This window comes from Macrotis lagotis, chromosome 4 (genome assembly GCF_037893015.1).
Source record: "Macrotis lagotis isolate mMagLag1 chromosome 4, bilby.v1.9.chrom.fasta, whole genome shotgun sequence".
NCBI lineage: Eukaryota > Metazoa > Chordata > Mammalia > Peramelemorphia > Peramelidae > Macrotis > Macrotis lagotis.
In genome coordinates, this window is record NC_133661.1 from 205,706,287 (window position 1) to 205,720,603 (window position 14,317).

Here is a 14,317-nt window from a genome sequence, read left to right on the forward strand (position 1 = left end):
CTCCCAAGTCAAAGAGAAAATATTACAAGCAGCAGAAGGACACAGTTCAAATATCGTGGAGCTGCAGTCAGGATCACACAGGACTTAGCAGCAACTACACTGGAAGCTCAGAGGGCTTGGAATACAATATACCGGGGAAGGCAAAAGAGCTTAGAATGCAGCCAAGAATGAACTACCCAGCAAGGCTGAATGTCCTCTTCCAGGGACAAAGATGGACTTTCAATGAACCGGGGGAATTTCAAATGTTCCTGTTGGAATGGCCAGAGCTGAACAGAAGGTTTGATCTTCAGATACAGGACTCAGGTGAAGCATGGAGACTGGAGGAAAGGGGGAAAATATGAGGGACTTAATGATGATGAACTGCATGTATTCCTGCCTAGAAAAATGACACTGATAATACTCATATGGACCTTCTCAGTTAATAGAGCAGGTAGAGGGAGCTTTTATAGTTGAAGCGCAGGAGTAAGCTGAATTCGAAGATAAAATATGGTGTAAAAATGGAGTCAATAGAAAAAAGGGAAATGAAATGGGAGAAAGAAAAAGGAGAGGGAGAATAGGCAAAGATATTTCATATAATAAGATTTTTTTATTACAATGAGCTATTGCAATGATATGGAAAGGGGGAGGCAAGGGGGAATGAGGGAACCTTTGGCTCTCATCAGAGGTGACTAGGAGAGGAAACAGCATATATACTCAATGGGGTATAGACATCTGGAGTAAGAAGGAGGGGAGTGACAGGGGGAAGGGATGGGGATGTGAATAAAGGAGGACAGGATGGACCATGGGGTGAGAGTGGTCAGATATAACACATTTTCTTTTTTACTTCTTGCAAGGGGCTGGGATTGGAAGGCCTGCCCAGGACCATAGGGCCAGGTGGATTCTGGGCCTAAAGGGTGGTATGGGGGCTCAGGGCTTCTTGGCCCCAGGACCAGGGATCTGTCTGCCATGCCACTCAGCTACCCTACAGCAGAGTCAGAGTGACAGAGAAAATATAGTACATGGCAGTGGAGAAATAAGGAGGGAGTTGCGATCAACAATGGCAACAGTGGAAAAATATGGAAGCAACTTTTGCGATGGACTTACCATAAAGAATGCGATCCACCCATGACAGAGTTGTTGGGGCTGGAACAAAGACTGAAGCATGTTTTTTACTATTATTATTGGGGGAGGGTGCAGGGCAAATGGGGCTGGGTGGCCTGCCTGGGGCCACATAGCAGGGTGATCTTTGGGTGTCTGAGGCCAGATTTGGACCCGGGGTCTTCTTTTTCCCTTTCTTTTTGTTTTTTGCAGGGCAGTGGGGATCAGATGGCTTGCATATCACACGGCTGGGTGATTGTTGGGTCTATGGGGCTGGATATGAGCTCGGGTGCTCGTGGCTCCAGGACTGGTGCTTCGTCCATTGCGCCACCTGGCCATACCTACAATTATTACTATTATTTTTTTTTAATTTTAATTTTTTCTCTCCCCTTTATCACCCAAGCAAGTCTATATTCATGGGGGAGGGGTATTTTGTTTACTCTTAAACAAGAATATTTTATTAATGTAAAAAAAAAAATTTGTACAAAATGAGAGTTAAAAAAATAAAATAAAATAAAGGTTCTCTCCTAAAAAAAAAGCTGATATTCTGCTAGCCCAAAGAGCCCAGAATCATTAGCATCCTTCAATGAGATTCTAGAGAACTTTTGAAGAACAATCCCAAGACATGAGTTTTGAAAACATGCTTCCATCACACACATAAGTGTGGACCCTGATGCCATCACCTTTTTCTGCTGAGGTGGCCAGCAGCTCCTGCATCACCTCTTCAGCCACAAGGTCGGCTACCTTGTCTGCTGTTAGACCTTGGGTAGTAATGAAGGCCTGGGCACGCTTACAGCGGTCAGGTTGTTGGGAGGATAGGATGGCTTGAAGCACAGCGGTGTTGTCCTGAGCAGAGATTTCCTGGTAAGTGCAGTCCAGCTCCTGAGGGTTGCAGAAAGCACAGTGAAACCTGAGGTCGGTAGGAGACATGCCAGGGAAACACCAGCCAAGCTAGTGGGACTCAGAAGGAATCTTTGAAAGACCAAGTAGTGCTTCTCTTTTCTACTATTTCACTAAGGGACCCAAACCCAAGCCAAATGAACTCAGGCAAAGGGGGCAGGTGCCACAGGCTATTTATGATTTCTTTTGGACAATTGAGTTTTAAAAATTTTATAAAAACTGGAAACTTAGCATGTGTCCTCTCTTCCCAGGTCAGCTCGTGCTTTTTCCAACACTTCTATTTCCTTCTTTTTCTCTCCCTATCAAATCTTAGTCTTTTTCTATCTTCCTTGCCTTGTCCCATTTTCTCCCCATTTTCCTTTCCCTTATTCAGACAACTGGAATAGTGGAAATCCGAATTTCTGAACCAATAGCTGAGACATCCCAAAGTATAGTACTCTAGAGTGTTTCTTATAACTTCTCACACACACAAACTCACACACACACACACACACACTCTCTCTCTCTCTCTCTCTCTCTCTCTAATTTCTCGATTTTTAGTCCAATATCTCCATAGTTAACCAGTCTAACTTCATTAGTTTCTGTTTTATTTGGGGAGGCAACCTGTGCAGAGGGAGGATCTGTGATTCTCAGTGTAAGGTGCTCCCTTGTGCAGAAATTCTCTTTACATCAGCAGTCTTGATGGCTCTCTAGGAGCCCTGGGAGGTTCAACAATTGCCTAGTGTGATGTGGTTACAGTAATGTTTTAGAGGCAGAACTTGACCCCAGGGGGTCCTGACCCTGAGGTCAGCTCTCTATCCTTAGGTCATGAGGCTTCTTATGTTTTAATGATTAAACTCTCAGTTGATTTATCTTTCTCAGACACTATTACACATACAGGGAGTTTCCATGTGAAAACAACATTTCTCCTTTGACAAAAGTCTAAGCTTGATACTGTTTGTACTCTATAGTCACTGAGGGCTAGGCAGCTAACCCACCTTCTTTCCCCTTGTTCCATGCCCCATAATCCCAGTATGTGCACATACCTTGGCAAGTTCATACAAACAAAGGACTTGCCGGCAGTAGTTCTTCCCATGAAGACATCTGCTAATCAAAGTCTCCAGATGGGCTGCAATCTCATCACCATGTGTCACCATAACAAAGGACTGACTATCCAGACTTGAGGCTAGAAGCAATTGATAAGCATGAGGAAAGCAAACAGGTAGTCAATGAAGTCATCTCACCTGGTAATCCTAGAGGTCTGACCTTTTTGTTTCCATTTCCCATTTTTTATTCATAAACTTCCAAAAGATACCCAGTTAGTCAGAATCACTTCAAACAAGTTCCACACATCTTTCAAATTCCTTCTCCAAGAATTCTGACCAAGGATATTCTACTTAGTATTATTATGATTTCCTGATAGTCACAGGGCAATATTGATACTCTCTTCCTACTAAATGACAATAGAAGATTGGCAAACCAATTAATATAAAGACTTAGATCCCAGAAATCTATAGGAAACTCAAAATATAAAATAGTCATGATTCCATAATCTCATTTTTAAATCAGTTTAGAATTCAAAAAGTATTTTCCCCATAAAAATAGTATCCATTCATAACCATGTTATACTATATGGGGGAAAAGGTATCCAGAGTTCTAGTTTGGGATTCCCAGAAGACATTAGTCCCATACAACAGGGGGACCAGAAACTCTCTCTCTTTTTCTCTCTTACTTCCCAGGCAGTGGGTACGAACTGAAATATGGGGTTAGGAGCTTCCAGTGACTTATCCACTGGGTTCAAGTTACATACTGCTCGGAAATCTCCTAATTGGAGCTCCAGCTTGTTCCTCTTCCTTCTGTTCCTTCTCCTCTGGAAGCTCAGCATTTTGAAGGATAGCTTGGACTTCTGGGTGCAAATCATCTCCACTAGCTTCTCCTGAGGCCAATGCTCTACAGTGCAACACTAAGAAAACATCTTGACTATAGAAATGAAAATAGTGGCAAACTCTGCTTGCTTCATGCACAGAGCCCTCATCTAACAGATGCCCAATCAGAAAGTTTAATGACTCTGCTTCATTCTTATCCAATCTACTTTTAGAGGCTTCTTTGGGGGGAAAGCCATTAATTTCTAAGTATTTTGAGGCATTCAGGGCAGCAAGTTTGGAGAAGGAAAATTCAGTAGCTAAGCTATCAAAGGAAAGGTCACCACTGGTTGAAATCTGTTGAGAAAGTCTTGATTCAACCACTTCTTGGTTCCTACATTGGATATGTTTGGCGATACGACAAAGCCAGATTTGCTTCTCCAGTTCTTCCAGCTTTCCTAAGGGTACAGGATCCTCCTGGGCAAGCCAATGGCCTGCCAGAGTTAGCAGCAAATGTCTTTCCATAATGTTGCAACATTTCTCATCAGCTGAAAACTCAGATAGCAGAGTGGCCTGAGCTAAAAAATAGTCAGATGCTATTCTTTTTAAAATGGAATTCTTCTTAAAATTTTCATGACATTTTTTCCAGAATTCAATCCTTGTTTGTTTCAGGTACCACTGACCAATATGTTTTAGGGTCTGCATCTCCTGAGTTATCTGTAAAATACAAACAAGGTTTTACCATATTTTTAAAAAAAGGATCACTGGCCATACTGATCCTATCCTTAAAAATAGTATTAGTAGTATAATATTCAAAATAAAAGGAAAACAAAATGAGATGGATCCTATCAGAAAACATCATCCAATCTATTCATTCTCTGACATCCCAGAAAAAAGGCACTTGATCTATTTTGAAAACAATTCTAATTAGGAAAATGTTCCATGTTACTTTTCTTTTTTTTAAGTTTTTTTTTTTTACAAGGCAGTGGGGTTAAGTGGCTTGCCCAAGGCTACACAGCTAGGTAATTATTAAGTGTCTGAGGCTGGATTTGAACTCAGGTACTCCTGACTCCAGGGCTGGTGCTCTCTATCCATTGCACTACCTAGCTGCCCCCCCCCATGTTACTTTTCAATTATTCATATTTTAGTAGCTAAGCTATCAAAGGAAAGGTCACCACTGGTTGAAATCTGTCGAGAAAGTCTTGATTCAACCACTTCTTGGTTCCTACATTGGATATGCTTGGCGATACGACAAAGCCAGATTTGCTTCTCCAGTTCTTCCAGCTTTCCTAAGGGTACAGGAAGAACTGGAGAAGCAAATCTGGCTTTGTCGTATCGCCAAGCATATCCAATGTAGGAACCAAGAAGTGGTTGAATCAAGACTTTCTCGACAGATTTCAACCAGTGGTGACCTTTCCTTTGATAGCTTAGCTACTGAATTTTCCTTCTCCAAACTTGCTGCCCTGAATGCCTCAAAATACTAAAAAGTTTTTCCTTATGTCCTTACAGTCTAAATCTGTTAGATTAAACTCATAAGCATAAAAAGCAATTCTAGATGAATATGTATCACAGATCACACACTGTCCTTCTGCTAGCAATGCCTTTAAGATTCATCCCATGCTGGGGTGGCTAGGTGGCGTAGTGGATAAAGCATCGGCCCTGGAATCAGGAGTACCTGGGTTCAAATCCGATCTCAGACACTTAATAATTACCTAGCTGTGTGGCCTTGGGCAAGTCACTTAACCCCAGTTGCCTTGCAAAAAAAACCCCTAAAAAAAAAGATTCATCCCATGGATGGGAATTCAGGGAAGTCTGGAAGGATTTGCAAGAACTGATGCTGAGTGAAATGAGCAGAACCAGAAGAACATTGTACACCCTAACAGCAACATGGGGGTGATGATCAATCATAACGGACTTGCTCATTCCATCAGTGCAACAATCAGGTACAATTCTGGGGTATATGCAATGGAGAATACCATCTGTATCCAGAGAAAGAATTGCAGAGTTGGAACAAAGACCAAAGACTGTTACCTTTAATTAAAAAAAAACCCATTATCTTATTATATAATATTTCTATCTCTTATATTTTGTTTTCTTCTTAGGGATATGATTTCTCTCTCAACACATTCAATTTAGATCAATGTATACCATGGAAACAATGTAAAGACTAAAGGACTGCCTTTTGTGGGAGGGAAGCAAGATGAGGGGAAAAATTGTAAAATTCAAAATCTAATTTTAATTTAATTTTAATTAAATTAATTTTAATTTAAAAATTACAAAAAAGATTCATCCCATGAACTAACTCCTGTAAAGGTCCTTTTTGGAAAGTTCTTTGCTATCCTTCCATTTTACCTCTTGGATGGTATTCAGAATGATTGTGTTTTACAGATTTCATCCTACTTTAAAGAAAATTCAGTATTATTCTAAAAATACAAAATTTTACACAATTAACAAATCTAACTTTACCTCTTCAATAACCAAACTGTCCATAGGTAATTCAGCTAATCCTGCTACCTTCCTAGCCAGGGCAAACTGCCTTTCTGTCTGCAGCCTTTCCACAATGGATCTGCATTCCTGTTGAAAGTTTTCAGTGCTGTAACTGGTTATGATAGAATGATTAATAGCTATGGATGAATCCTTCAAAATCTGGCTGAGCACATACAACTTCTTCACATCTGGACCTGTAATAAAAAGAAGAGAATTAAGGACACCACTGTGCCATTCGAGGAGTATTTGGGGTCAAGGGGTAAGAATATTAAGTCGAATACAGTAATGTGGGGTTTGGAGATATAACCTGCCCATACTATTATACAGGAATGAAACTAGCAGAAAAAATAAAGTAAGAATCCCACAAAAGAAATATCAAAACTGTCCAAAATGGTCAAAGCAATGCCAGGCTGAACTCAGTTGCTTAAGAATAAGTCTTAATACAGATAAATCAACGCATTCAACCTACATCCTAGTTTATACAGAGTAGGCCTTATCATTTTTTAATACTCTTCCATTCTGACCTGATTTATCCAAACAGCCACCATTGACTGTGTAGTTAATTCTATTATAAGTTTATTTAACGTCATGACAAGGAAGATTGTGATTATGACAGGGCACCTATGGCTATGACCAACATCCAGATCTCCAACTACTGGCCTGCTGTAGTCAGAACTTCAATCCATTATAGTTGTTGTCTTATCCTGAGTAATCCAGCTAAGGGGAAGCTAGGTGGAGCAATGGACAGAGTACTGGGCTTAGAATCAGGAAGACTCATCATGGACAAGTCACTTAACCCTGTTTATCTCTGTTTCCTTACTTGTAAAATGAGCTGGAGAAATGGCAAATCACATCAGTATCTTTCCCAAGAAAGCCCCAAATGGGGTCATGAAAAGTTGAAAATGACTGAATAACAACAGTAGCCTAGCAAAGTTTTTTGTCTTTAATCTCTTGGTGAATCTTGTTCTTCCTGTAGAAATTCTTGATAAACAATTTTTGATGAAGCCATGAAAATCAACCTGAGGTGACCTCAACTCTCACATCAGAGGAAGTTCTATGAACAAACTGAAAAAAGGTAACAATGTTATAACTAGACATTTTATCTCAAAAGTCTAGATTTCTTCCTTAGGGAGGCAGGAAATATATTAGAAATAAATGATCCCATTTATCTAGGTGATTTATTGCACAGGGCACTAGACCTATGGTCAGGAAGACTTGATTTCAAATCCAGAGTCAGACACTCACTAGCCGTTTGACCTGGACAAGTCATTACACCTCTGAATGCCTTAGTTTGTTCATAGGGTTGATGTGAGGATAAAACAAGAGCACAAAGCCTGGCACAATAAGTGCTGTATAAATGTTATTGTTACTATTGCTAACTACTGCCTTATAGCACTTTAAGGTTTACAAACTGCTTTCCTCCCAAAACTATGAGGTAGAAAAGGAAGGTAGAAAAGAAAAGGAAATCTTAACAATCTCTGGAAGTAGCCCATCCCATTTCAGAGAACCACAGTTTAAACAGGAGGCAGATATCCTTCCAGTGAGGGCTAGAGATAGGCTCTATAGTGGGGCTCCAAGTTGGGGTATAGACAGACAGTAGACTTGCAAAATGCTTGTGAAAAGTGCCCCAAAGAGAGCCTGGCTTTTCGTGCTGGGATCATGTAAAACCACTGAAGCATTGTGATGGAAGCAGAAGTCACTTGTTCTGACTACTCTGGGAAAGGGAATCCTTCTAGGTCACCCCAACCAGTATTAACCAGCTTTTGCTGGAAGTCTTCGAGGGAAAAACAGCTCCTTCCTGAAGTATCCCAACCTATCTCTGGCCATCTCTAACTGTTGGGGACTCCTTCCTCAATGGACCAAACCCAGACCTGCTTCTCTAACTTTCACCACCACTCCTGACACAATCACTTGAGAAAAAATCTAGTCCACTTCAAGTTGGCTGTCATCTCCCTCCTAAGTCTTCACCTTTCCAAAATAAATATCTCCAAACACTGCACTCCTCATCAGCATTGTTCTAGCTAGAACATCCTTTTCATAGATGCTCTCTCATTAATTATTCCTACACCCCAAGTATCATGATGCCCAACATCTAAGTAGGGCAGACTTAGGTGGAAAATTAATTTTGACATTCTGGAACTGATGAAGTCTAAGGCTGAATGAATTAAATTTTGGGCTGCCACATTATACTACTGACACGGTGAGCTTGAAACTTCATAATACTCTTGAATCTTTTTGTGGATACCTATCTTCTTTACCCTGAATTTGTAAAGTTGTTGTTTTAAATCCAAGTACTAGACTTTATATTTATCTTCATCAAATTTCATTTCAGGCTCTTCAGATTTTTATTGATTCTGTCATATGATATGTCAATTTTAAGCTGGAAAAGTATACAACATCTGCCTTTATCCAAACCAGATAAAACATATTAACGAGACATGGCAAGGACAGGAAACTGGCAATGTGCCAATCACTGTGCTAGTACTTTCAAAATATGATCTCACTTGATCCTCCCAACAGCCCTGAGAGGGGTGCCATGATTATCTCCATTTCATGACTGAGAAGACTGAGGCAGAAAGACATTGAGTGGGGTCACACAGCAAAGAGGGACTCTTATCAGATCTGGATTCAGCTCAGCACATACTCTTCCTCTGGCCTCCCAAGCAAGGGTCCCAGGGACCCTCCACTGGAAACCTCTTTCTAAGCTGACAAGCAGTCAGACACTAAGGACTTTCCCATGAGACGAGTCTTTCAACCATTTCTGAAGCCATCTAACTATTCTATCACTAGCTCACATCTTTCCATTGTGTGCACAAGAATAACATGAGAGGAAATCCAGGTAAATATTTGTTTACAGTATTCCCTTGATCTCCAGCCTAGTAACCCTGTCAAAAAAGGAAATCAGATTAGTCTGGTATGAATTGCATTAGCTTTTAGAGATTACCATTTCCCATTCTAGGTCTTTAAACAGCAAGGCACTCTAGAATTCTGTCAGGAATCAAATTCAAGCCTATTAGACTTTGGTTTGTAGATTTTACTTCATTAACTCGAACTCAACAAGAGAAGGGAGGCATTTATTTCTTATCTCAGGTTTCCATTTCCCAACTAGTCATTTTCTTTCTGGTCCAAGACTGTTCTCCTTGGCAGAGAAAAATGGATGTAAAGAACAAATTAAGTGCTTCTCCTCACCATCCCTGTATTTAAGCTGGATGGGAATCTGGTCTCTTCATTGCTCCTCTTTTTTTTCCCCACACAGCTAAATCAAACCTTTTTCTTGTCTTTTGAATTTCTTGTCCACTTTTGCTCACTCTGAACCATGGCTCTCTAAGCATGATTGTTACAGGACGACACCGTGCTTTTGCATTCATCTTTAGTTATGAGCCCTTCTCTTCATCTTCTATTATATGTCTTTTAAAAAACCTAGGTGACTCAGTAAGATCCCTGGACAATCACATGAGGCATTCCTAACACCTTTCCTTTTTCTCTCATTGAAATTCTTCATGTCTTCCCAATTTCATTCTTGTGAACTTCCCTTCTGTTTTAGGCTGACACACTGTGGTTAAATTTTAGGACATGAGATTCTACCTTTCACTGAACTTTTCAAGATCAGTTTTCCCAAGAGCTATAGTGCATTCAGACTTTGCCTCTCTTTTCTTTACCAAAAATTCAAAGATGGATGGGGTCACATCTTTAAGGTTTCTAAAATTTGCATTTCAGTAATAAATTACACTTATTTGGACACTTTCATACCCAGAATAGCAGTTTTCTTCATTGCTTCTTCCATATTTTAAAGGAATCATCAAGAAATTTTTAATTGCTCTGCTTCTGGCAGGAAAAGGGAGCTTGAAAAGACATTTGAGCAGCAGAAGATCCTGTCATTAATATCATGTCTGTGTTCTAGTCCTATGAACTAGTTTTTAAACATCTTATCCACTTTCTCTTTCTATTCAGATGATTTGTAACATATTCTAATCCCCCTTCACTATTCTTACTCATTTGTCAACCACCAGACTTTTTCCTTAGGGAATTCCTTAGATTTCTACATTATGAACTGATCCTCTTGATATATACTAATAACAATAATAATATTCTGTTCTATCCCTCCATTTTATTTATTGTTACTTTAAAATAAAGCCTACCCTTTCAGAGTTACAAATTTAGTCATGACTGCATTCTATCAAGTTCCAGTTCTTAGGAAGTCAAATTTGCCTCCCTGCCTTAGGATTTCTAATTCACCTTGCTTACCATTCCAACTTTGAGGATCTGCATTTTGCCTCCTGTTCATTACTGTATTTTTGTCTCCTATACATTACTGAGTATTGTACAATTGTTTCTACAGTACCTAGCTTGATATTATTACAAAGAAGTTTTCTTTTTTCTCTCTATTTTCTGTGCGAAGTTTTCACATACATGTGTTATCTACAGATAGATACATAACACAAAAAGATTGTACATGAAAGATGAAAAAGATGTGCCACAATATAAAGAAAACTATTAAAATTAAGGACAGTAAAATAAAATTACTTTACACATTTTCTGGTATCTTATTTCTTAAGGAGTCAAAAAGATTTGAATTTTAGAGTGATTATGAAAGTCAAGTCAATTCTCTTCTAATCCAATTTAATTCAACTTAATAATATTTAGTAAGCACCTACTAAGGGCAAAGTACTATGAGGTGTTAATGATACAACGATGAAAAAAACAACACAGCAACTCAGCTACCAGAAATGCTATTACCGTCAGAAAGATGATCTATTTCAGAAAACAACTGCAAGAGTTTTCGTAGCTCATACTGGGTCTTGCACTGCTGCAACATAAGCTTCCAAAGCAAGCTTACTTGACATTTTAGCCACGACACAGGAATGGCAAGACAGGCCAGATTATCTGCTGTTTCAATCTGAATAAAAAGAAAAGAGGGTTGCGGAGACTGGTTTTGCTCAAATAGGTAACCAAAAAACACCAGTTTGGGGTTAAGGGGATGGAGGAACCCTCAAATTTCATTCCATGACTGTATCTCATCTAAACTTTGTATCTGTTAGGGATTATCTTCCCAAAGTCCAATGCTTTCTTATGCTAAATGGACAACATGAAGTATTACAGTATTCCTCCTCAGATGAAGGCAGAAGAGAGAAGAGTAGAACAGCACACTGGCAGAGGAAATAATACTACCAATCTAGCCACTGAGCTTGATGCCCTCTCTGACCTTTTCTGGGAAGAACAAATATAGAGAACACACAGACACACATACACGAAAAAAGGGAGATGGCTAACAACTACTGGACTTCTGTGAAGAGGACTGTACATAAATTGATATGAGCACATAAATAGAATTCAGCAATACTAAATAAACACCATCATTGTTGATGATAAATCTAAGCTAAATACCCTTTGATCCAGCAATACCACTACTGGGTCTATACCTTGAAGAGATTATGAAAAAGGATAAAAACATCACTTGTACAAAAATATTCATAGCAGCCCTGTTTGTGGTGGCAAAGAATTGGAAATTAAGTGAATATCCTTCAACTGGGGAATAGCTTAACAAACTGTGGTACATGTATGTCATGGAACACTATTGTTCTATTAGAAACCAGGAGGGATGGGAATTCAGGGAATCCTGGAGGGATATGCATGAACTGATGTTGAGTGAGATGAGAAGAACTAGAAAAACATTGTACACTCTGACAGCAACATGGGAGTGATGATCAACCTTGATGTCCCATCAGTGCAACAGCAGGGACAATTTGGGGCTGTCTGCAATGGAGAATACCATCTGTATCCAGAGAAAGAACTGTGGAGTTTGAACAAAGACCAAAGACTGTTACCTTTAATTTAGGAAACCCTCCCCCATTATATTATTATGTAATTTTGCTAACTCTTACACTTTATTTTTCTTCCTTAAGGATATGATTTCTCTCTCATCACATTCAACTTAGACCAATGGAAACAATGTAAACACTAACAGAATGTCTTCTGTAGGGGGGAGGGAAGCAAGAATAAGGGAAAAATTGTAAAACTCAAAAAAAAAACTTTCTTTAAAAAAAAACAAATCTAAGTCAAATGTATTTAGCATCATTTTTTTTTGGCAGCTGATTACTAGTTGTATTATATAAGTCCTGTATTAAATAGAATCTTGGAGTTGAAAGGGAAAAAAAATCCCCATAAAAAAAAATCTAGTAAGTGGTCCCAGAGCCTTTGTTGGAAGACCTCTAATGATAGGCCATTCATGACCTTCACAACCAGGCATCCCATTATACTTTTAGATAGCTCTCATTCTAAGTTCTTCCTGACATCAGGACTGAATGGGTCTCTAAGCACTTGCCTGGTACACAGGAGATATTCATTTATTGTTTCCTGTTACACTGCAGCTGCTCACTACTCCTGTGCTGGGCCCAAGCAGAACAAGTTTTCCCACATGACTGAAGGAAGTGATCTTGTTCTTCTCATCCCCAGGATTCTTCATATGATCCTTCTTTGGTGTGCTCTGGAGGCTTCTCCCCAAACTGACCATCCTCCTCTAGCCACTCTCCTGCTCACCAACCTCCTTCCTAATGTGTGACACCCAGAGCTAATAAGTTTTGTTCACGACAGCACTGCCATGTGTCTGGCCTTTTCCATTGCTCCATCATGCCACTGGGCTCATGATCAACTCTCAGTTTCCTCAGTCTTTTCAAGAGAACCTCCTATCCAGCCTCATCTCTCTCATATTGTTCCTGCCCAAGACTGGACTTATACCAGTTATGTTTCACTTTAGGAGACTTGGCCCAAGTCCCAGTCCCCCAAAATCACTGACTTTGGCCTTTTGTGTGCAGAGCTAACCCTCCAGTTTTATGCCATCTGCAAATGTTGTTAGGCTGGCCATCTAAGCTTTTATCAAGGCCTTCAATCATAAGCATTTATAAGAACCAAGGATGTATCAGGCACAGACTGTGGAGTGGGAGATACAAAGACAAAACAGTCCCTGTCCTCCAGGGGCTGATATTTCACTAGGACATTTCACGGGGGTGGAAGGATTCTTGTGGGAGGTGATTATTGAGCTAAGTTTGGAAGGAAGCTGGGGGTTCTTAGGAGGCAGAGATGTAGAAGAATATAGGGACCTGTGTGCCCCAAGGAAAGAAGATAGGAAATGGATGTCAGGTCTGAGAATCACAAGTAGGCCAATTTGGGTAGATCACAGAGCTCTGGAAGGGACATCAAATGAAATAAGCCTTTAAAAAGGTATGCTGACGGGGCGGCTAGGTGATGCAGTGGATAGAGCACCGGCCCTGGAGTCAGGAGTACCTGAGTTCAAATCTGGCCTCAGACACTTAATAATCACCTAGCTGTGTGACCTTGGGCAAGCCATTTAACCCCATTTGCCTTGCAAAAACCTAAAAAAGACAAATTCCTCCAAAAAGGTATGCTGGAATTAACTTGGGAAGCTCTTTAAATGCCAAACTTTATCTGAGAGATAATAATGTGACAGTAGAGGTTTTTAAGCAGGGCAAGATGTGGTGCTGATTATTACCTGGATAACTGTATGGAAGATTGATTGGAGAAAGGAGTAACTTGAGATGGGAAGGCCAATTATTATTGCAATAATATAGGTGAGATAAGATAAAAATCTGAATTAAGGTAGCTGTGGTATGAATGGAGATTTAAGATTATTGGGAAGGTAGAATCAGAAAGACTTGGCAACTGACTGCACATGGGAATGAGGGAGAGTGAAGAAAGGGTCAATCTGAGGTTGTGAACCTAAGTGATTGGAGGGATGTGATGCTCTTGACAAGGAACAGGGTAATTCAGAAGAAAAGTTGATGTAGGAGAAAGATAATAATTTCTGTTTGACAAAATGTTAATGTACACAGGTCAAAGCAGATTGTGGGAGCACTGTATGCACTGCAGTTTCTTCCAAGTTGACTAAACAATTACTCTAAGAGGCTTTTAACTCTCAACAAAATACAAACCTGTCATTCTCCAATTAATAAAAATTTATCAAATGCCCACTCTGTGTTAAGCATTAGGAATACAAA

The 14,317-nt window shown here is 39.8% G+C and overlaps 1 protein-coding gene across 4 annotated transcripts in view; it reads right to left on the bottom strand.

The window, feature by feature from the left end:
• SPG11 (SPG11 vesicle trafficking associated, spatacsin) overlaps nucleotides 1-14,317 on the bottom strand; it is a 96,420-nt gene that overhangs the window by 17,979 nt on the left and 64,124 nt on the right. For all 4 annotated transcript variants that reach the window (XR_012478136.1, XM_074235291.1, XM_074235292.1 and 1 more), the window contains 5 exons: nucleotides 11,043-11,202; nucleotides 6,285-6,499; nucleotides 3,767-4,535; nucleotides 3,003-3,142; nucleotides 1,761-1,959 (listed from right to left, as the gene is read on the bottom strand). Coding sequence is in view for 3 of the 4 variants with exons in the window: in XM_074235291.1 (XP_074091392.1) it covers nucleotides 1,761-1,959; nucleotides 3,003-3,142; nucleotides 3,767-4,535; nucleotides 6,285-6,499; nucleotides 11,043-11,202 (1,483 nt within the window). In the remaining variant the exon portion in view is untranslated. The remainder of the gene's footprint in view (nucleotides 1-1,760; nucleotides 1,960-3,002; nucleotides 3,143-3,766; nucleotides 4,536-6,284; nucleotides 6,500-11,042; nucleotides 11,203-14,317) is intronic.